Source organism: Rhizophagus irregularis, chromosome 4 (assembly GCF_026210795.1).
Source record: "Rhizophagus irregularis chromosome 4, complete sequence".
NCBI lineage: Eukaryota > Fungi > Glomeromycota > Glomeromycetes > Glomerales > Glomeraceae > Rhizophagus > Rhizophagus irregularis.
Genome location: NC_089432.1, coordinates 1,162,626 through 1,185,300, shown reverse-complemented (window position 1 = coordinate 1,185,300; position 22,675 = coordinate 1,162,626). Strand labels below are relative to the sequence as shown.

The 22,675-nt window shown below is 25.6% G+C and overlaps 5 protein-coding genes across 5 annotated transcripts; 4 read left to right on the top strand and 1 right to left on the bottom strand.

Annotated features, from left to right (window-relative positions):
• The first annotated feature begins 739 nt into the window (after positions 1-739).
• On the top strand, positions 740-1,668 carry OCT59_023636 (uncharacterized protein). Its single transcript, XM_066134856.1, has one exon. The coding sequence runs from the start codon at positions 761-763 to the stop codon at positions 1,520-1,522; it is 762 nt and encodes a 253-aa protein (XP_065990940.1). The 5' UTR covers positions 740-760; the 3' UTR covers positions 1,523-1,668.
• A 1,651-nt stretch (positions 1,669-3,319) lies between these two features.
• Positions 3,320-4,684, bottom strand: OCT59_023635 (uncharacterized protein; the record flags this gene model as incomplete). The annotated part of the gene is made up of 4 exons (XM_025326448.1): positions 3,320-3,969; positions 4,067-4,203; positions 4,298-4,454; positions 4,579-4,684. 4 exons carry the CDS (start codon positions 4,682-4,684, stop codon positions 3,320-3,322), a joined length of 1,050 nt encoding a protein of 349 aa, XP_025176056.1.
• Positions 4,685-12,468: 7,784 nt separating this feature from the next.
• Positions 12,469-13,332, top strand: OCT59_023634 (uncharacterized protein; the record flags this gene model as incomplete). Its single annotated transcript, XM_066134855.1, has 1 exon — positions 12,469-13,332. The coding sequence occupies one exon, from the start codon at positions 12,469-12,471 to the stop codon at positions 13,330-13,332; it is 864 nt and encodes a 287-aa protein (XP_065990939.1).
• A 3,871-nt stretch (positions 13,333-17,203) lies between these two features.
• On the top strand, positions 17,204-18,745 carry OCT59_023633 (uncharacterized protein; the record flags this gene model as incomplete). Its single annotated transcript, XM_025332176.1, has 1 exon — positions 17,204-18,745. One exon carries the CDS (start codon positions 17,204-17,206, stop codon positions 18,743-18,745), a length of 1,542 nt encoding a protein of 513 aa, XP_025176055.1.
• A 2,388-nt stretch (positions 18,746-21,133) lies between these two features.
• On the top strand, positions 21,134-22,201 carry OCT59_023632 (uncharacterized protein; the record flags this gene model as incomplete). Its single annotated transcript, XM_025326447.2, has 1 exon — positions 21,134-22,201. The coding sequence occupies one exon, from the start codon at positions 21,134-21,136 to the stop codon at positions 22,199-22,201; it is 1,068 nt and encodes a 355-aa protein (XP_025176054.2).
• Between the last annotated feature and the right edge of the window lie 474 nt (positions 22,202-22,675).

The following is a 22,675-nucleotide window of genomic DNA, read 5'->3' as shown; positions in this document are numbered from 1 at the left end:
GAGTAGGATGAATATTTTGCATAGGCAAAAAAAGGAAAGACCTATACGATTATTCTAAGTATCGCCATATTGTATAACTTTTATGTTACTAATATGATATTTCATTTTGGGTAATATCAATTTTGATTTTTTTAATAATAATAATAATAATAATAATAAATTATATGGATCAATAATTCATCTTTGAAAATAAGAATAATAATAATCACCATGCAAATTTGAGCTTGATATCTTCCAATCTTCCAAACAAAATAATATTAAAATAATATTATTAATAGTAAAGAATTAGTTGCAAATACTGAAGATAATTATTTACCCAAATCTTTACTCAAAATATTTAATTCATTTAAAAAGTTTTGATTGGTTCTGTTAAGAATTTTTAAGGTTTTGGAAATTTGTAGATTTGCCGAAATTAATTTCGCTAGACCTCTGGAGAAACTCATTTCTTTCACAACGCTAGGCGCAGTAAATTTTTTTAGTAGATATTAGCAGATTAATATACAGTAAAATCATAGATTAAATAACTTACTTGTGGTGGGAAGATTTCGAAACGTAATTGCTTTAAAATTTTACTGCGGAAGCCCAGAAACAAAATTGATCAGCTCATTCAGCTGTTATGGTTAAACAAGTACTACAAACAAATATGTTGTAATAAATTACAATAAATTAAAAAATCTCCCTTTTCATCCTTGAAAGAAAAATTATTTTTTTTTTTATTATTTCACAAAGTTTTATTATTCAAAAGTTTCATAAAATTAAAATGCAGTCTGTAAACAATTCAGTAAATAATATCCTAAATATTAGTAATCAAGTTATTCAAAATTTTAATAAAATGGATATGAAAGAAATAGAACCTACAACTCAAGTTATTAATGAAGACATATATGAAGAATATTTAAGCATTATAATTGATGAATTGGTTAGTTTTTATTTTAAGATGACAAATGAAGGAAAAGAAGAAAATATAAGAAAGCAACATATTCTTGATTTTATTAATAATCAAGAAATAAATTTACGAGAAATTTACTATTATCTTATAAATAATCAAAATGATTCAAATTCTATTTATTTACTTGGATATTTTAATTTTAATGGTATTGGAACCAACATTAATAAACAAAAAGCTCTTAAGTTATATCAAAAAGCAGTAAAATTAGAAAATAATGTAGCTCAATATAGTCTTGCTAAAATGTATTTAGATGGAGATGGTGTAAATAAGAATAATTTTATGGTTTTTGAATTATCCAAAGAATTAGCGAAAAAAGGTTATTCAGTTGGAATAAATGGGTTGGGTTATTGTTATGATTTTGGAGTTGGAACTTATGTTAATAAGGAAAAAGCAGTTGAATTATATCAAAAGGCAGCAAAGTTAGGAAATAGTATAGCTCAATATAATGTTGCTTGGATGTATGAATATGGGAAAGGAATTAAAAAAGATGTGACTCAAGCAATTTATTGGTACAAAAAATCTGCTGAACAAGGATACAAATTTTCTCAAAACAAATTAGAAGCGTTGAGTTGAAATATCTAAGCCAAATTCAATAAATTAGAGATTGCCCTAAAAATTTATTTTCTTTATATCAAACATACGGAATTTTTTTATCGTTTATTATTTATATTTTTAAACATTTTTAAAATAAAAAAAATTTTTTTTTTGTGACTAATTTCAAACCATCATATTTATATTTTCTTCATATATAACAAAATTTAAGACCGTTGTATTTCAAAAGGAGATATATTTAATTTAAAATAGTAAGTTTTTATTATTAACATAATTTCCTAATTTCTATTTACTATATTTCGTGACTATAGAATAAATGTATTTTGGTATATAAGAAATATATTATATATATTATCAAAATGAATAATAGATGATTAAAATTTCCGTCTCATACTGAAACATTTTATATCGTTTCAAATTTTATGTTTCTATTTAGATATTTGAATACTAAGTTGATATTTATTACTAAGAAATGGTTCCAGAAGATGTAAATCTGAAGCTTTATCATTGCAAAACTTTGGGATTGTCAGTGGTTATCATCAATTTGCATAAAAATATGTTATCCCTGCGTCACTCAAGACAATAATTCTGAAGGTTTTACAAAATCATTGTTATCATAATGCTAACATATTCTGTTAAATTGGTAATGCATAATGAATCATGATGGAAACCACATCCAAAGTCGATTACAATCAAACTCTTCGTTGGAGAATTTTATACTAAACACTGAGTGGGAGACTATACATTATCTATCATGTAACAATTAATAGAAGTAAATCATTTGACTTTTATCGTCAGATATCTTTTATAATTATACACCATTATCTTTAATAAAATTTGCTGCGAAAGCACGGGATCCAAAAATTTTTTAGTACAAACATTGAAATGATATTAGTATATCAAATATTATATTGTATTATACCATTAAATTATTTAGATTGTTACATTTTAACTAATTTCCTTGCAATGTTTATTAACCAATAGTTACCTGTTACCAAAGAAGTAAAGCTATATTTTTTAAGGATTCGCAATAACTGATTTTGGCCATAACGAGTATCTCAAATCAAAACTGTCTATAATTAAATTTATTATCTTGCGTATAGGACAATTTTTATCCAGTAAAAAATCTATTCGTCATACACATACACATGTGCGTTAGATCAAACTCAATTTGCGTTGAGTCATACAATACTTTATACTGAATGTAATAATTATGAATGATCGATACAAAGAATGTAACTTCAACAAAAATTTGGTAATTATACCATTAAAGATGACTATCGAAATGTCAAAATGAGTGTCCTGAAAAAAAACAACATAAATAAACGTTAGCTAATGCTTCGTTAAAAAAAAGCAAATAATAATAATAATAATTTTAAAGTTTCTTCAAATTCACCGTCCGGGAAGCCGTAAAGCAAATCTGAATCACATGATTGAAACTTTTATTTTTTTGCCTTTTATAAATATTTCTTATTAATTTACGTTGAAATTATACATTAAGCCGCAAAATTGATTTGCGGTAGGTAGGTAACCATTGTAACAACACATTTTCGCAAAGTGTTTGATTGATTGACGCATCATGCTACATTTTCATTTGTCAATTACGCCGCGTGACATGTATAACCTTTGCTGACTTATTTCTAAAGAAACCATATAGGGTGATTACATATCTGATATATAATAATTAGTCATAACTAAGCAATTGAATATAATTGAATATAACATTTACACTTCGTAACAATTATAACATTTAATCATAAAAATACTTTTCCATCAATATCTCCTGCACTAGTTAATCATCAGTTACTATTATCTTATCTAATTAGTGTTTCTTGCTCTCTTTTTTCCTTTAGTAGATTGTGAACCATAAATAGATGATGAAGTTTGATTTGAAGCAAATTCATATTTCATATTATCAACAAATTCTTTCAATGTGTTAAAGACTTTAGAATTAAGTCTGACTTCATCATGTCTATCCCAAACATATTTTTTCATATTTAAAAGACAACTTTGATATTGAAAAATTGGTAACTTGGGTAATTTTGCAATTATATATGTTAAGAAGATAAATTCCACAGGAGATAATTTATGATCTTGCCAGAATAATTCAACATTGACATTGATCATCTTATCAATAATTGAATAAACTTGTCTGGATAATGTCTTGAGATTTTCAGGAACTTCACGATCTTCTTTCAAATATTTAGAAATATTGGTGTGGGAGGCATTAAATTTTTCAGGTTCAGTTTCAATCATGTGTAAAGATTGTGTAATAAGTTGAAAAGGTTGAGCACGCTTATTATCCATTATTAAAGAAAGTGATGAATATTGATTATGAATTTCATGAACAAAATCAGCTAATGGACTGCCAATAGCTTGGAGCTTTTCTGCAGGGGTCAATGCAACTCCCAGTTGCACACGACTGAAGATTTCTTGTTCTTGTTGAAAAGTAAGATCATAGTATTCAACTATTAAATAATATGAAAGATTATTAGATATCTTTATAATGAACTGATTATTTTCGCAGGTCACTATCACCTGAATTATATTTCTTTAACAACTTACCACAAAAAAGCTCGGTACATTCAAACTTTTCACGTTCTGGTTCTGTTAAATAATATTTATTATTGAGATTTTTATAATAACGTTTACTTGCACAACCATCAGAAGGATTAAGATGGGGGATTTCATTATCAATGAACCTATAATTCAGATTAATAAATACGTTTTGTTGCATTTATTGTATAGAAAACTAATCATAAGCTAAAATCTTGTAAAGTTCGTATAATTACTTACTTTCTTATTGATGTGAGACGTTGTTTACCATCAATACATACACGCATTATTCTTTTACTATCCAACATTTTACAGGAGAAAATTACAGGTGGGACATAAAAGTTATTAAACAAGGAATCAATTAAGTATGACTGCCTTTTATCTGACCATACTATATCTATTATACAAATAAAGTAAATAAATAAAAGTTAAGAATATATAAATTTGTTCATTAATTATATGTACATACTTTTTTCTTATTTAAATAAAGAGAAACCATAAAATATTTACTTCATACATACCTCTTTGATAATCAGGATTCAAGTCAATCATACCATTTTGTAACCAACTATATAACTTGTAAATGGTATGAGTACCGTTTCTTGGTTTTGTGAGTGCTTCGTCCATAGTTAGTTCAATAGAAAGGAAAGAAAATATAAGTTTTGTTGTAAATAAATTGACTAACTTTTAATTATTAATTATTTTTTTTAGAAAAAAAAAATATAAAAATAAAAATAAATAGCAATTATTTATAGTAGTTTCATAGTCAAATGAAAGTTTAATAGATCTGAGTATAAATAATAGAAAAGTTTAATAAGTTGATGGTATAGATATAATTAGTAATCCCTGTGGCACTAAGTGTCGTTTATGATTTCCTTTATGAAAGTTACGGGTGATTAGCTGAGTTTATAAAAACCCTATTACCTATGAAATATATGATACTATTAAATATTTATCAAGTCTGTATACCATCAATAATCAAATGGAGCTTATTTTCATGGGAAAATTCATACTTTTTTCCCATTACGGAGTTTTGTTAGCATGAGCTACAAAATTTAGATTGTTAAGATCGATACAACTTTATGAAAAGTTTAATTCTTAGTGGTCGTGATGATTTAATAAAGTTATATATTTTGAGATGAAGAAACATTTAGAAATAACTTGGTCATATACCAAGTAATAAATTATAACCAGCAAAAAGGAATTAAGAGATTACAAACTTGACTTTAATAAAATCAAATAGACAATGAATGAAGGTATCTAAATTTATTAACCTTATGACATGGTTCATTTATCACTTATAAATACTATAATTGTACTGTATGTTGAAATTGTATCCATTTTTTTTTTAGTTTACTTAAAGGATAATTGATTTTAGATCCAACCAGTATTTCAATCTCTAGTTATTTTCAATTTTGATAATCTATGTTCCTTTGGTATTCACTTATTTTATTTTCAACTATATACATTATACCTTTTTGTTGAAGTGGACAGCATGAATTTGTGCAACATTCCAAATATAAAGCAAAATTTGATTAAATCTTAATCTCTAAATTTGTATAATTTTCCTTTTTAAAATAGAATTTGAATTATTAAATTTATTCAATTTAGAGGTTGGAACAGACCAAAAAATTTTAACCGATTAAAAACTGATGAACCGAAACCTTAATCTGACTAACTAATTGATTAATATTAAAAAAAATTCCAAATTTTTTACTCATATATTTAGCTGTAGAGAAGTATTTTAATCATAAGAACTGAAATTTCACATTTGATTAGAATTTTGTTTAAGATAATTTTAATGGATTAATCTATTTTTTCACATTTAATCGATTGAGTTCACAACCTCTAATTTAATTACACAATATAGGAACTTTTTATGCTTGAACTGATACGTATACTTCCTACATATTTATGAATATGGTCTATATAAATTAGTGTTTCGATCCGGATAAAAACTGTCATCCGAATTGAAAAAATATGTTCCGTGAATGATAAGTGGAAGAATTAACAAAAATCCGGATTTACACCGTTGCAGGTCTCTACAGTCTTTGCATGTAAGAATTATTAGAGTGAAAAGGTTTTAAATAATATTTATCTTATACACATATTGTTAACCAGAAATATATATATAGAGGTCAGGTGATTGAAAAAATTTTTCACTAGCTGTACGCATTTTTTTCAGGGCCGGAATTATGATAATGTCAGTCGGTTACTATAATAGGAAATAAAATTCTGACCAGCATTATCAAAATTATCTAAAAAAAGAAAGATTTTCATTATTTTTTTTTTAGTTCAAAATACGCGACCCTAATATATATATTTCCGGGTCCATCAGAAAATCAAAATCAAACCTAAAGGAAAAACAGAAAGTCTTAGAATCTTGGGTGTTTGGTTCAATATATATAATGATAACAATTTTATCAAACAACAAGCCTTTGATGAAGTCAAAAATTTAAGTAATAACCTGCTGAAGAACAAATGCATAACAGATAAAATTAGTTCCTATATTTTTAATGCTGTAATATTACCACGTATCGAATATAGGACACAAACGATAATACTATCAGAAAAAGATTGTGAAAAAATCATGGTTCCTTATAGAAAAAATTTTAAAAATAAATTAAAGTTAGCTTCAACTGCACCAAATATAATTATGGAATTGAATTTATTATATAATATTCGTTCAATTTTTGATAATCAATTGCAAGCTAAGGTTAATAATTTTATAATTCAAATTAATGATCAAGGAATTCTAGGAAAAATAATGGAGATTCGTTTAGTAGATATTCAAAATAAACTACTTTTACCTTTCAATCCTTTAATTAATTTTCCTTTTTCTAATAAAGATTTAATCTTTATGGGTCAACATTTGCGAAATAATTTTATTATTAATAATTTATCTGTTATTATTAATGAAAAGTTATAATTTTAGTATAGAATTTAATAAACACAATATCGGGAAAAATAGTACTGTATTAGGAAGGGGTCGTCATATTATGGAAATTGTTGGAACTGAAAGTTTTTTGAAAAATATAAAAATTTTATGTATGAATAATTTATACTTTTTGGACCAATTTTTATCTCCTGATAACAAAACTCTTCTGACATGGTGGAATATAAAAAATAAGATATTTGCTCTTAGTAATAATAGAAATAGTAATGTAGTTAATACGCCAAATATATATAAAAAAATTCAGTCTTTAGTTACAACTAATGGAAAAAATTATAATGTTAAAGAGGAATATATAGATAATAATGTAGTGACAAATTTGGGTGGTTATGAATTTTTACCAATTAATATTCATATTAATAATATTATAACATCTTTTAATATGTTTCATTTTGAAAATATTTATGGAAAAATAATTGAAGAAAAGCCCTTTACATATATTTTTGAACATTTTAAAAGAATATCAAACACAAGTGAAATTAATTTGTTTATTAAAGTATGTAATGGTTGTGAATATAATATTGGTCAAATAGAGGGTAAATGTATAATAGAATCAATGAAAACTGAAATATATGAAGTGAGATATAAAAGACTTATTAAATGGAAGGGATATAAGGCATATCTTCTAAAGGAAGCACAACATAATTATATGGAAAATATTATAAGATATGATCAATTTTTTAAACGAAACCCTTTATATTACTCTTCATATGATAATTATCAATTACGTTTTGATGAAAATAGTTTAGATATTATTGAAAAATATATAGATTTATCATTAGATAAACAGAAATTATTTGATTCAAGAAAAATTTTATATGATTCAAATGTTAAAGATTTTGTTTGCTATACAGATGGTTCAATTAAAGATATTACCAAAGAATATGTATCAGCTACTTTTGGAACAACTTTTTATAATTTGTCCTTGCAAAAAATTTTGGAATTAATATCATCTTATAATAATTGGATTTCATCAACACGTGCAGAAATTTTTGCTTTATTAATTACTTTGCTAATAGCACCTTCTAATAGTAATTTAACAGTTTATACAGATAGTGCTAGCGCTATTAGTAATTTTGAAAAATTTAAATTTTATAATTTTACTTTAGTTACTAGACAAATTTTTAAAATTAGTAATAACAACATTCTTTGGAAAATAATTATGGATATTATTAAAGAAAATAATTTATCTGTTAATATATTTAAAGTTAATGCTCATACAGATGATTCTTTAAATAATTATGTTGACAATATTGTTTCTTTGGCACATAATGATCAAAATTTAGGAATTAATTTAAATTATAATAATTTTTATGATCTTCCTTGGATTCCCAAATGGAATGGCATAGTTATAGAAAAATCTTTAAGAAAGTTAATTACATTAACAACCAATACGAAAAATTTGGAAAGGTTTTTAAATTTAAATAGAAATGATAAGTATAGAAAATGTGAAATAGATTGGTCAATTTTTTTTAATAATTTTTTGGGAGAAAAACAAAAATTATACACTGATTTCAAAGAATCAAAAATTAGAAGACACAAAATTCAGTTGATGATTGAAGAACTTCCTTGCATTGAACAAATTAAAAGAACTTTATTTTCATTATATAAAGAAAGGTTTTGTCCTATGTGTGAAGAGGATGAAGAAGATTTCAATCATATTTGGTTTTGTGAAGAAAGACGAGAGGATATGGATGATTTAATTTCAGGAGTACAAAATTGGCTTCTTTTAGAAATTAATAAAATTTTAGATCCTATTAATCATATTACTCTTGAACATATTAAAAATCTCAATGATATTTGGAAACTTGAAGTATCAGAGGATCACATAACTTTCATAGATTTAATTAAAGGTTTCTTTCCTAGTTCGTTAATTAATTTTTTTAAACAATTATTATCTACAAAATCAAAAGTTGAAATTTTGTCATATAATTTTAGGAATGAAATTTTGGATAAATCTATGATTTTTTGGAAAGTGAGGTGTAATAAACTTAATGAAATTGATAGAAGTTTGGGAATTGATAAAAATGTTAAAAAACAACATTTTGGTAAAGAGCAGTTTATTGACAAAACGCGTAAATCAAAAAATAAGAAATACTTTAATCTACAAAGTCTTCAAAGTCATATTTATTTTGGGGTAATACAATAGATTACTATAATATTGTTGATTACGGTAGTGTTTCGTAGTATTATTTTTATTATCTTTTGATGTTGTAGTAGTAATTAAAGGAGTTGTGGTGAGTTTTTATATAACATTACCGAAGTCCATACGAATAGTAGTAGTTATGCGGATAGTTTAGTGAACCTATTTGGGTGAGCAGGATGGTAGATAGTTCTTTTGAACATAAAATCTTAAGTCCCTAATAATATTATAGTATTAGTTCGATCGTGTTCTTTACTAAATGTTATATAATGTAGATCTTTTCCTTTTTTGTAATTTTTCTTATTTCTAAATAAAGTTGACTTCGTTAAAAAAAAAAAAAAAATATATATTTCCGGGTCCTATATTGTTGTTAAGAGGTAAATTACTGCAAAGAAATGACGTTTCGGTCAATAATGTCAAATTATTATTGCCGACTAAAAGAAATAGTAAGGATTCGAAAAAGGAAATTTTACATTTTTTGCGAACCTGTATTGTTTTTTTTCGGTAACGAATTTCTTTATTAAAAATCATGTATTATATAATGAAATAATGAGTACAAAAAAAAAAATACATAGATTAATGTACCATACGGTTCCGAAATTAAGCAACCCCCGAAAATAAGCAACCCTGGCCCGCATTAAGCCGATTTCGGCCGGAATTATGAGGACTTTGGCCAGAATTAAGTGCAAAAAATGGTTGCGTAATTTCGGAACCGTACGGTATATTGTGAATTTTCCAAGTTTACGATCTGTATTGTAAAAATTTAAAATTAATTACTAGTATGTTATTTTTTATGATGAAGTGTGTTTGAACCTAGTTTCATTTGACTAGAAAACTTTATTTATCAAGATATCCGATATATCAAAAATCTTCTTATACCGGGTTTTATATGATCTTTTATTAAAATATTAAAATAAAAAAGACTGGTAAATTGTATGCAATATTTGTATACATTTACTGTAAACAATTAAACTATAATATAAAAAATTTATTATCTTTATTAATATAAAAATAATTTTAAATAGAAATTCTAAAAAATTATATTGTTTGGTTCACCGCAGTATTCCTAATGACCGAATTATAACTCTATTATTGGACGGGCATCAGTAATTCAGTATGATATGAATTCATGTGATAAGTTTGATGATATTTAAATAAATTGATTAGTGTTGATATAGAATTAATTTATTGTCAATTTATTTTATCGTTTATTTTAATTAGGTGATAAGAATTTCGGATATAATCACGTGATATGGACATGATTTACACAGGCGAATCGGATTCTTCTTATTTTGGATTTTTCTCCCCGAATCAAATCCATATTAAAACAATCGCGATACTGGATTTTATTAGTAAGGTCGCCAAAGTCGCGATATCTATATCAGTTGTATCAAAAAAATCCAAATTTGGCGTTAATATATCCTTTTTTAGCATACCTTTATATTATTGTAATTTTAAAAAAATGCTTAACTCCAGCCGATATGGTTAATTTTGACCCGAATTAAAATTAATCATTTTATTAATCGGAGTTCTACAAGAAAAACCATCAGGCATAGAGAAAGAAAGCAAAGGAGAAACGAATGAAACGGATATAATTAACGATAACAAAAAACGAATAGTGACTACATAGGATGAAGAGTAAATAATAGAATTTCGATTATGAGCCAACCGTCAAAAAAAGTACAAAATAGGAAAAAAAAGTTTAAAATAATTAAAATAATTAATAGTAGTAACAATATGGACACGATACTCAATCGTATTACTATTAATATAGTTTAGTTGTATTTTTTGTAGCTAAGACAATTTTAGATAGTTTATTTCACCTTTCTTCGGAAAGAGGGTAGTAATTGTTTAGCTAAACTGTATTCAGTATCAAAAAAAAAAAGAATGTTATTATTGATTATTATGAAAATCAGTTTCATTTGATATCACATATCATTACAAATTTTATATTATTTGTTTAATAGGTTTAGTAGGACTGTTCATTCAATTTTGACTACTACTTCATCATAACCACAATCATTTACGAAATTTGGAGTGCCAAAAATTCAGTGAACTATATTATGATATGTAAGAATAAATATAAAAGTAAAAATACATTTAGATAAGTAATATTTAATATCTGTGTGTGATCTATTATCATCAGCAGGTATTGAGCTTTACCTCATTGATGATTATTTTATATATAAAATAAATTACTTTCAAGAATATTTATCTATGATATCAGAAACTTGCTTTGTAATTTGATGTAGATACTTAATAATAATGAAAATGTAAATTAAGTATTATTTATATTAAATTTCATTTTTATATATGTATAGTTACCCAACTTATAAGTTACAGTCAATATATGATATATACCTAACAATAAAAATCATAAATGTTACCTATTATATACCGTAGTAAAAAATTTAATCAAATATCTGATCCACTCAAGAAATTAGTTTATAAATAACATTCATCCAATAATCATTTTAATAATTTACCCTATAAAAAAAGAAAATTCGGAATTTGTCCTGAAAAGTATGGAAAATGTCCGGAAATTTTCCGTGCGTCCAGAAAACATTCGGAAACGGTCACGTTTTGGAACACTTTCCGGACGCACAAATTCCAGACATTTTCTTGACACTCCAGAATTTGTCCAGAATTTGTCCAGAATCGAGCGTCCAGAAAATGTTCCAAAACATGACCGTTTCCGAATGTTTTCCGGACGCACGGAAAGTTTCCGGACATTTTCCATACTTTTCAGGACAAATTCCGAATTTTCTTTTTTTATAGGGTTTGATTAATGTTTATTATTTTTATATAAAAATTAAAAGAAAAATTCTAGATTTCGAATTTGAATGTTAATTTAGGAGGACCTTGAGAATGGCTGTGATTATAGTATTTAACTTGCTATAGTACATAAGATTTAATATCTTTAGATTATAGTATCTGTGTCATTTGCTTCATTACGCCACACCACAACAATCCACCAAATCATTATCATGGTCAAGAACTAATTTTTTGCAAGCACATATGTAAAATTTCCTTAAATTTCCTTCAAGATATTAATAACTTATTAAAAAAATGTTAATCCTGCGAATTATATAAAACTCATTTTTTTCATTTAAAACAAAACAACTTAGATTTTAACGAACTAAGATAAATATACAGTAGGCTTGTACTACCTGCATAATGCATATCAAACCGCGGTGACTCAAAATTTAATGCAGTGTACTGTATTACCATAAACCTTATAAATTCAATATGTTATAGAAAAAATTACACAAATAGTTTATTTGATTTCTTTCCTGATAATTAAATTATTTTAAAATGTTTGATAATTCAGATAATGTACTAGACTTATCAAATACTGATAATAATTCATTAAATGAATTTTCTAAAATTATTCAAAATTTTAATAAAATAAATATAAAAGAAATGGAACCTACAATAAAAAATTTTAACAAAAATGTTATTGAAGAAAATTTAAATAATGTTATTGATAAATTGGTTGATCTTATTTTTGAGGAACTAAATAAAGGGAAAGAAGCAAATGTAATAAAACAGCAAGTTCTTGATTATATTTATAATCAGATGATATTCAAACAACAAATCTATAATTGGCTTATAGAGAATCAAAATGATTCAAATTCTATTTATCTGCTTGGATATTTCAATTATTATGGAATTGAAACTAAATTTAATGAACATAGGGCAATTGAATTATATAAAAGAGCAGCAGAATTGGAAAATAAAGTGGCACAATTATGTCTTGCTGAAATATATATCGAAATAGATGGTAATTTATCTTTTAAATTATCCAATAAATTAGCAAATAAAGAATATGCATTTGGAATAAATAACTTAGGTATTTGTTATGAGAATGGAATTGGAACTAACGTTAATGAAGAAAAAGCATTTGAAATGTATCAAAAGGCGGCAGATTTAGGAAATGTTAGTGGAATAAATAACTTAAGTTGGTGTTATTATGAAGGAATTGGAACTGATACCAATAAACAGAAGGTCTTTGAATTATATCAGAAGGCAGCAGATTTAGAAAGCTTAGACGGAATAAATAGTTTAGGATGGTGTTATGAAAAGGGAATTGGAACTAATATTGATAAACAGAAGGCTTTTGAATTATATCAAAAAGCAGAAAATTTAGAAGCCCAACTGTTTTGGCTTAATGTATGACTGCTGTGTAAGGATACAATGTGGTGAAGACAAATTGAAAAAAAAATTTAAGAGCAATGAATTATAATAAACTTTATAGCAAACTCAGTATAATAAACAATTTGTAATACAAATTTTCTATTAAAGGTTATCAAATTTTGAGGTTTATTGAATATTTTAGAAGAGAGTATAATTTAGCTAAATTTACTTGATCTATGTTATGTAGGTTTTTTGTTTGACAGTTAACTATAATAAACTTATTTTATTGCTGCTTTAAATGTGAATTTAATTATTAATGCATTTTATTTATTTACTAATGTGATATCATAAACAGATGCCAATATTTGTCTTATATTTCTTATAAATTTTATGCAATTAAAATATATTTAGTTTGAAGTATTACCTAAATAGTAGTAATCAAATTATTTAAATAATTTATAAATTAATTGTTTTATATCTTTACTAACCCTATAAAAAAAGAAAATTCGGAATTTGTCCTGAAAAGTATGGAAAATGTCCGGAAATTTTCCGTGCGTCCGGAAAACATTCGGAAACGGTCATGTTTTGGAACATTTTCCGGACGCTCGATTCTGGACAAATTCTGGACAAATTCTGGAGTGTCAAGAAAATGTCTGGCATTTGTGCGTCCGGAAAGTGTTCCAAAACGTGACCGTTTCCGAATGTTTTCCGGACGCACGGAAAATTTCCGGACATTTTCCATACTTTTCAGGACAAATTCCGAATTTTCTTTTTTTATAGGGGCTAATACATGCTTAGATTCCATATTCCAAAATTTTTTGGCAGATTGCCTAGTTAATATATATAGATAGTTTACTGTTAAACATTAGGAGTATTTGAAAATTTTATTGTCATTATTAGCATTGGTTTCGTCACATAACTGGAAATATAAAGCAATGTATATGTGAATTTTTTTAATGATGCAGCAGACTTTAAGAATTTGTAGATAAATTATATTATTACATGATGTGCAATAAAAAAGCAACAAACAGATTATAAACATTTAATCTTGTCATTATATAAAAATGATATGATTTATTTATACAGATTTGTCAGTTTGTAGGGAGTTGTTAGCAGAAACTTTGATTTTGAAACCCTTTGGGCGCCCGCAACTTTTCAACGCCTTATGGATGAAGTGATCCACTACGAATTTGGAAAATTCGTTGTAGTCTACCTTGATGATCTAAACATTTACTCGCGAACCTTTGACAAAGATTTTACTAATATCAGGTGGTATCAGTATGATTAAAATGAGAATTGAAAGGGAGTAGTGAAGTATTACCTAGAGTTGAAGAAAAGTGTAGGAATCGAGTATGATTTTTGCCCACTTTTGATAAATCTTTATCACTTGGGCCTAAATTGTTCCAATTGGCGTCTTTGATAATTTTAAAGTTGATACAAAATTACAAATCGAAGGCAACATTTTGTAGTACTCGCATGTATTTACAGGTTAAGGTTCATTGATTTTGTTTTTATTTTATTTTCAACGTGAAACTAATTAAGGTTCATTGAGAACTGAGGATCAAATCAAAATAGTAAAATCAAAGGTGATCATGTGACAAGGTTTTCACATGACTATTTTTGTTTAAGACGGATGTTAAATTTAAAGTGGAATGACCATTGACTTTAGCAATTGCAAAGAAGGAATGTTTAAACTGCTGAATAAATGTTTCTTTTTAGGGTTTATTTTGGACTAAGACTTGAAGAGTTTGGGAACGTGTAAATTAACTCAGAAAATTTAATAATTACTAACATTTCTTCTATTTCTTCTATTTTATTTATTAAGAGCAGTTTATTAGTAGACAGAATTCAAAATATGTTACATCTATCATAATTTTTTGATCTCATCACTGAAATATAGAAAGCAGATTATGGATTAATTAAATGGACAAATTATTTCACCCATTTTATATTTTGAAGACATGTAAAAAATTAATAACTGAACTGTGTCACATTACCATACATCAATACTTTATTTAATGAAGCAATAATTTTGCAAAAATATCAAATTACGTGATACAGATAAAAGTTCATCACTGAAAGTATTATTACATAATACTATTAAATATTTAAGTAGCAACTTTAGTAGTTGATAATATGTTGCAATATCTAATTTTCTTTCTAATCTTCTAATTCTCACAGATTATCCTTTCTACATGAGCTTATTGATTGTAAAGTAAACAAATTGACCAAATTAACAAAATCTCATTATTATTTTTGTTGTTTCTATAAGATTTTGAAAAAATTTTTTGATCATATTATTTTAATAATCTTATTATTATGTTAATGGAATTATTTCTGCTCTCTGTAGTTTTTATTTCAGTCTTGATAAGTTCTATTATTTTAGATTCTTTATACTTGTCAACATATTAAAATTTACTGTGTGGAAATTATGCCTTAGTTTTTTCAAGCACTTCACAGCTTATTACAAAAGGTCCATTCTAATCAGATGGAGTTTCATCAATGTGGTTGTTACATTGTTTCTTGCAATTTTTTTTTTACTGTTTCATTAAGCTCTAGGTCTAATACGATACGAAGATAAATATCATATCAGAGTTAACTGAACATTTTTTGAAAGGCTTGAAAAATTTGATTTCTAAACAAAGTACTGTATCAATTTTGGCTGTTCTTTAGCTTATTAAATTTTTAGTAGTATTCATTAAAATATTCATAAAAAGAGAATTTATTAATGCTAAAACTTGTGAATGTGAAGGAAGAAGCTTTTGCAGAAATGAGTATATATAAGAAATTTTTAATAATTAATTTATAGATTGGTGTCTCGTCAAAAAAAAATTATATAGAATCAGCATATTAAATGTAAAAAATATTTATTTAAAATAAATTGATCTGAAAAAAAAAACGAAACAATTAATTATATAAATTAGTTGAAAAAAATACGAATATTACAAATTACTAGGTCATATTTTTAACTATATTTGACTAAGAATGGCAAATTTATGTAGTATGTATATATGTTTTTCATATGTACACAATGCTAAAGATGGTAACGTATTATAGAAAAATAAAACCCCTTATGGAAAATGGAAAAATCAAACAATTGAAGCAAATAATTGGCGTAATTTCCTATATTTTAATAGGTGCAGGATTGTAGTACAGCAGGGGGTCCGTGTTAATCCGATTTTATGGACTAATGCATCAGGATTATCAATTTCTTTGTTAAAATAATGTTGATCTATTAATAATTGGCAATTATACTGATGATAAGAACCAATCATATTTTTTAATAAATTGTACGTGACAGCAGAGCCAAAACAGATAAAAATTTCGAAATTTAATTTATATACATCATCGTTTCAAATAATATTTCTTATCAATATGGAAAGTAGGTGGTTGACGTTAACTGGTTATGATCAATTATTTTTTTTTTTACTGTTTTATTTTATTTATTTTTTTCTTTTAGTTTAAGATATTTTAATAATATTATTGAACAATATCAAGGAATTTGAGATCATTAAGTTACTAATAAATTATGATTATTTATTGACCAAAATTTAATAAACAGAAATAAAAATAAATTTTTCTATTTACTAGACACTTCTTATATTTTCAAGCAATGAGTAGTCTAAATTATTATTTACTGCTATCTGGCGTACTTTACACGAGACCCGATCAAAAGACCAACAATCAAAAAACCGACAGGTACGAAAGACCGACATGCTGGCCCGCATTATGGATAATCCTGCCTAGATGTGTCAGTCTTTTGTACCTGTCGGTCTCGTACCAGACCCACTTTACACACATCACGTGATAAATTAAATTATTGTTTCACAAGTGTAATTATATGCATGACGTAAATAAAAGTTTATCACTTTAACGAAATTTTTTTTTTTTAAAAAAAAAAGTAAAATAAAAAATGTCGTTCAACTCATCCAACTCATTATCTGTTAACGAAGCAAAAACAAATATTATTATTAAAGATGATGATGAGAATTTTCTAAAGAATTTTTTAAAAGAGTTTTATCAAAGAATTATTGAAATAAATGATATCAATAATTTTGAAAATATTACAAATGAATGGATAAATAATTATATTAAAAATAATAATAAAAATCCTGAAAAAATTCTTAAGTTAATGGAAAATCATGATAATAATATCATTTGGTTCACAAGTTCTATAGGATTTTTTTATCAATTTGGTATTGGTTGTAATCTTGATAAGAAAAAATCTATTGAATCATATTATTTATCTATTGATAATATAAAAGGTAAAAATTATTTAAGTAATTATTATTTTAATGAATTAAATTTTATTGAAGAATATGATGATGATAATGATTTATTTAATGTTTTAAGATATAAAAATATTATTATAGGAAAATATTTATTATCTTTATTTTATTATAAAGATATTATTTTAGATATTAATTTTAAACAAAATGAATTATCAAATCTCTTAAAATTAGCTGAAAATGACAATTTAGAAGCAAAGTATAATTTAGCCATCTGTTATAAAAATGGAAAAGGTACAAAATCTAATTATAAAAAAGCTTTTGAATTATTTTTAAATTTAGCTGAAAGAGAAAATTCTGATGCTCAATATAATTTAGCAGTATGTTATATGGATGGAATAGGAACGCAAAGGGACGGGAAAAAGGCATTTGACTGGTTTTTAAAATCTGAAAAATGTAAAAATGAGACTACTCAATGTAGTGAAGATGAAAGGTTAGAGTTTGAAAAGACCTTAAAATTAGCGATATCAAACAATTCAAAAGCACAAGATCATTTGGGATGTTGCTATAGAAATGGTAAAGGAATAAATAAGAATGAAAAGAAAGCATTTGAATGGTATTTTAAATCTGCGAGTAATGGATATGCAATAGCACAAAATAATTTGGGACGTTGTTATGAAATTGGCACGGGAACAAAGAAAAACGAAACAAAAGCATTTGAATGGTATTCGAAATCAGTTATTAGTGGATGTGCTGAAGGAGAAGTTAGCTTAGGGCTTTGTTATGAAAATGGTGTAGGAACGGATAAAAATGAAATAAAAGCGTTTGAATGGTATATTAAATCTGCTGAAAATGGAAATGCGATGGGACAAAACAATTTGGGATTATTTTATCAGCATGGTAAAGGAACAGATAAAAATAAACCAAAAGCATTTGAATGGTTCTCAAAATCGGCAATTGCTGGATGTGTGAATGGGCAATGCAATTTGGGTTATTGTTATTATAATGCAATAGGAACAGATAAGGATATAAAAAAATCTTTTGAATGGTACCTGAAAGCAGCTGGAGGTGGTTATGCAATAGCACAAAATTATGTAGGAGCATGTTATTATTTTGGTATTGGAGCTGATAGTAATAATGATAAAGCAATTTATTGGTATAAAAAAGCTTTAGATAATGGAATTGAAGAAGCAAAAGATATGTTGAAGGTTTTAATACCTTATTAATATTTATAGATTCTAATCTATAAACGTTTTATTGTTTTAAAATTAATAGATGAAGTTTTTCGAATAATTATTAATAAATTTGTTATCCTTTCCTGTTTTTTTTTGTCTGCAATTTTTTTTTGATGTCCCCAAAAGTGTACGATTAAAATTTAACTAAACGGTTAATAAATTTTCTATTTGATGGAATAATAATTCTACGCCGGTCGAAGAGAGTCTAACTATATCCTTCTTGTTAAAGAATTTATTTCTAACTTCTAAGATACAGTTTTAAATTGACTACTTAATATTTCTGATTAGAATCTTCTACATGTAGAATCTTTCGAGTTGTTCAAAGAAGGAATTCGTTAAATTTGTCGCACTATTCTACTACTTAGATATTTAGTATACATTGGATAACGATAACTTTCTTAATCAACTACTAACTATGTACATCCAAAATTGAATCATTTAATTTCTTCAAATATTTATAATTCTGCGCACAATCAGAAGCAAAGATTTATATACGGTGTCATCATTTTCAACATAAGGATTTCCATTATTTCCATTAAGAGGTTTGTGATGCAAGCATTATTGCAAATCGTATGTTGTTTTAATTTATAGAGTGATAGGCGGTCTATGTGATTATGTTATTGGATGGGTAATTATATCGTTACATTATAAGTAATTTTCAGCTGTTTTATGATAAATATGTTTTATTATTAATAAACAATTATTATATTATAAAAAATAAATAAACTTTTATATTTTGATTTCAACAATAGAAATTATTGCATGGTCTGTTAATTTATTCAACATTGTGTCTAGTAAATGAGCGTTTTCTTAAGATAAAAATGTAGTAATATTGCAATCATATTATTTGCACATTCATCAAAGGGAAACAACAAACGAAGTTAATTCTTTTCTATTAAATGGAATAAATTTTATGAAAAAAAAGAATGAAGTAAAATGTCTAAGTCTCATTAATCAAAGAAAATTCTGATTTTACTACAATAAATTTAATAATTCTTTATTATTTTAATTCAGTTTGCAATCGGTTCAAATAGCTAACCAAAAGTGAACTGTCATTGTTTTTCAATTTTTCCATTTCATCATCAATTTACGATTAAGAAGCTTTGATAAGATTGCGATGATTATTTCATGATATGGTGATTAACTTGATTCCATGGGGAATCTAGCTGGTAAGAGATATCCATAAATTTCTGTGAAATTTGTCTGGTAAACAAGGGTGAAATAAGTAAATCCTCATCATATGTAGACTAATGCACTTGAAGGATATATTGAGTTAATGAAAGATTGTTGGCAAGACAGCTGCTGATACTTCATATTTGAAATAATTGATAAATGAGAACTAATAAATGGCAAAATTCCAATTATAGTATCCAACAAAAATTATGAAATCACCAGACATCGGACCAGTAAGAATAAATGACCCTGGTGCCATTCATTATGAGCAGACCTTTAAGTTGCATGATTAAATCTGCAATGTACTTAAGAAGTCAATCTATTAACTTTAAATGTAAAATAAAATTAACTTTTTCCTATAGTCAAATGTGTTATTAGTATCATAAAATTATTTCCAATTCCTATCGTTTACGTTTTACCGAATTAAAATGCAAAAAAATTCTGGAAAAAATTCCGGTAAATGATCATTTTTCTAGTTTTTATTCCGAGGAAACTCAGACACGTGATCATTTTTCTTACTTTAAAAGAGCTAAAGGAGTAGGACGAGCAACACTGAAATAGGTAACGGATAATTTTCGATAATGTTGGTCAAAATTTTATTACTTATTTTAATATCTGACTGACATTATCATAATTCTGGCCCTGAAAAAATGCGTAGAGCTAATAGTAAATTAATTTTTGCTAATTTCCTATGACCTATTTATATATTGCTCAGGGTCTGTAGGAATCCAGAAAGTAAATATGGCTTTTTGTAATATAAATCAGGGTAAGTTATTGTTAATAATATTTTAGTATCAGTAAAATAATTGAATGGTCATTTAGTTTTTTAGTATAATGAAGAAATTTCCGAGATTATACCATCTTGTTTCTACTATGTGTTATTTTATTCTATGCTTATTTTATGTTTATATACTGTACGTGCTTTATGCTCCCTAGCAATTTTTTTTTAAATAAATGTTTAATCTATAAAATAAAAATTTTTTCCACTATTCATAATTGTTTGGTTAGAATGGTTAACTGAAATTTTTATTGGATTTATTTCAAAGAATTTTTTCCTGCTTAATCACCACTGATCGGCAAATTATACTAGCTTTATATATTTACTATGGAGGCACAAAAAGTGATCAACAAACCGGTATTATATAAATAAATATGTTGTGAAATATTAAAACTTTTTTTAATTCCTCAAATTTAAATTATTTCACAATGCCAAATAATCAAATTGATTCGAAAACTAACAATCCTCAAATAATTCAAAATTTTGATAAAATGAATTTAAAAGAAATCGAACCTATTATAAACGATCATATTTTTGAAGGAGAGTTAAGTATTGTAATTGATGTATTAGTTGACCTTATTTTTAAGGAACTAAATCAAGGAGAAGATAATATAGTGGTAAAAAAAATTGTTCTTGATTTTATTAAAAACCATAAGATAACTTTATATAATTACCTTTTAAATGACCAAAGTAATTCAAATTCTATTTGTTTACTTGGATATTTTTATTGTTATGGAATTGAAAATGAAGTTAATGAGCAAAGAGCAATTGAATTATATCAAAAAGCTGCAAATTTAGAAAATAGAGTAGCTCAATTTAATCTTGTTAATGAATATACTTCTAGAAAAGTCCTTGAAACCTATTACAGTCGCGTTGCTTTTGAATTATCGAAAAAATTAGCAGATGATAATTATGCATATGGATGTAATAACTTAGGTTATTGTTATGAAAATGGAATTGGAACTGATATTAATAACCAAAAAGCATTTGAATTATATCAAAAAGCAGCAGATCTAGGAAATATTAACGGATTAAATAACTTGGGTTGGTGTTATTATGATGGAATTGGAACTGATGTTAATATACAAAAAGTTTTTGAATCATTTCAGAAAGCGGCGGATTTAAGGAATTCATATGGAATAAATAACTTAGGTTGGTGTTATAGAGAAGGAATTGGAACTAATATTAATGAACAAAAAGCATTTGAATTGCATCAAAAAGCAGCAGATTTAGGAAATATAACTGCAATATTTAACTTAATAAGTTGTTATAATGGAGGAATTGGAACTAATATTAATAAACAGAAAGTATTTGAATTATATCATAAAGCAGCAAATTTAGGAAATAGTGCAGCTCAATATTATCTTGCTAAGATGTACGAAAATGGAAATGAAGTTAAAAAGGATATTAATAATGCAATTTATTGGTACAAAAAATCTGCTAAACAAGAAAATACAGGTGCTCAATTAAAATTAAAAGTACTTTCAAAGAAATAAATTATATTGTTGGAAGAATTGGGATTAAAAATAAATGGTTTTATAATTATTTATTTATACAAATTATTTTGTATTTATTACTTTATTTAAATAAAACCTATGCCTTATTACCATATGTGAAACTATAAAGTATATTATTAGCTAAAAAACATGTCTAAAATATGCTTATTTCCATTCACTTTAAAAAGTCTTCTATATTATTGGGTAAAAGATTTAAGCCAGAATTTTTTTTTTTTTTAAAAAAAATATTTTTAGGAAAATTATAAATTGCTTTTAACCACCTTATTAAAACTGAAATATTTAAATAAAGAACGCAATACATTTATTAAATTTATTTAATTTATTTACCAAAAAATCAAATCTCTCTAACATATTAATTGTTGGATTACAAATCTTAAGCAGAATTAAAGTTACCTATTAAGAAATTAATCAAAATACTGAAGTTATTTTGACACTTTTGTTGTAATTTTTATT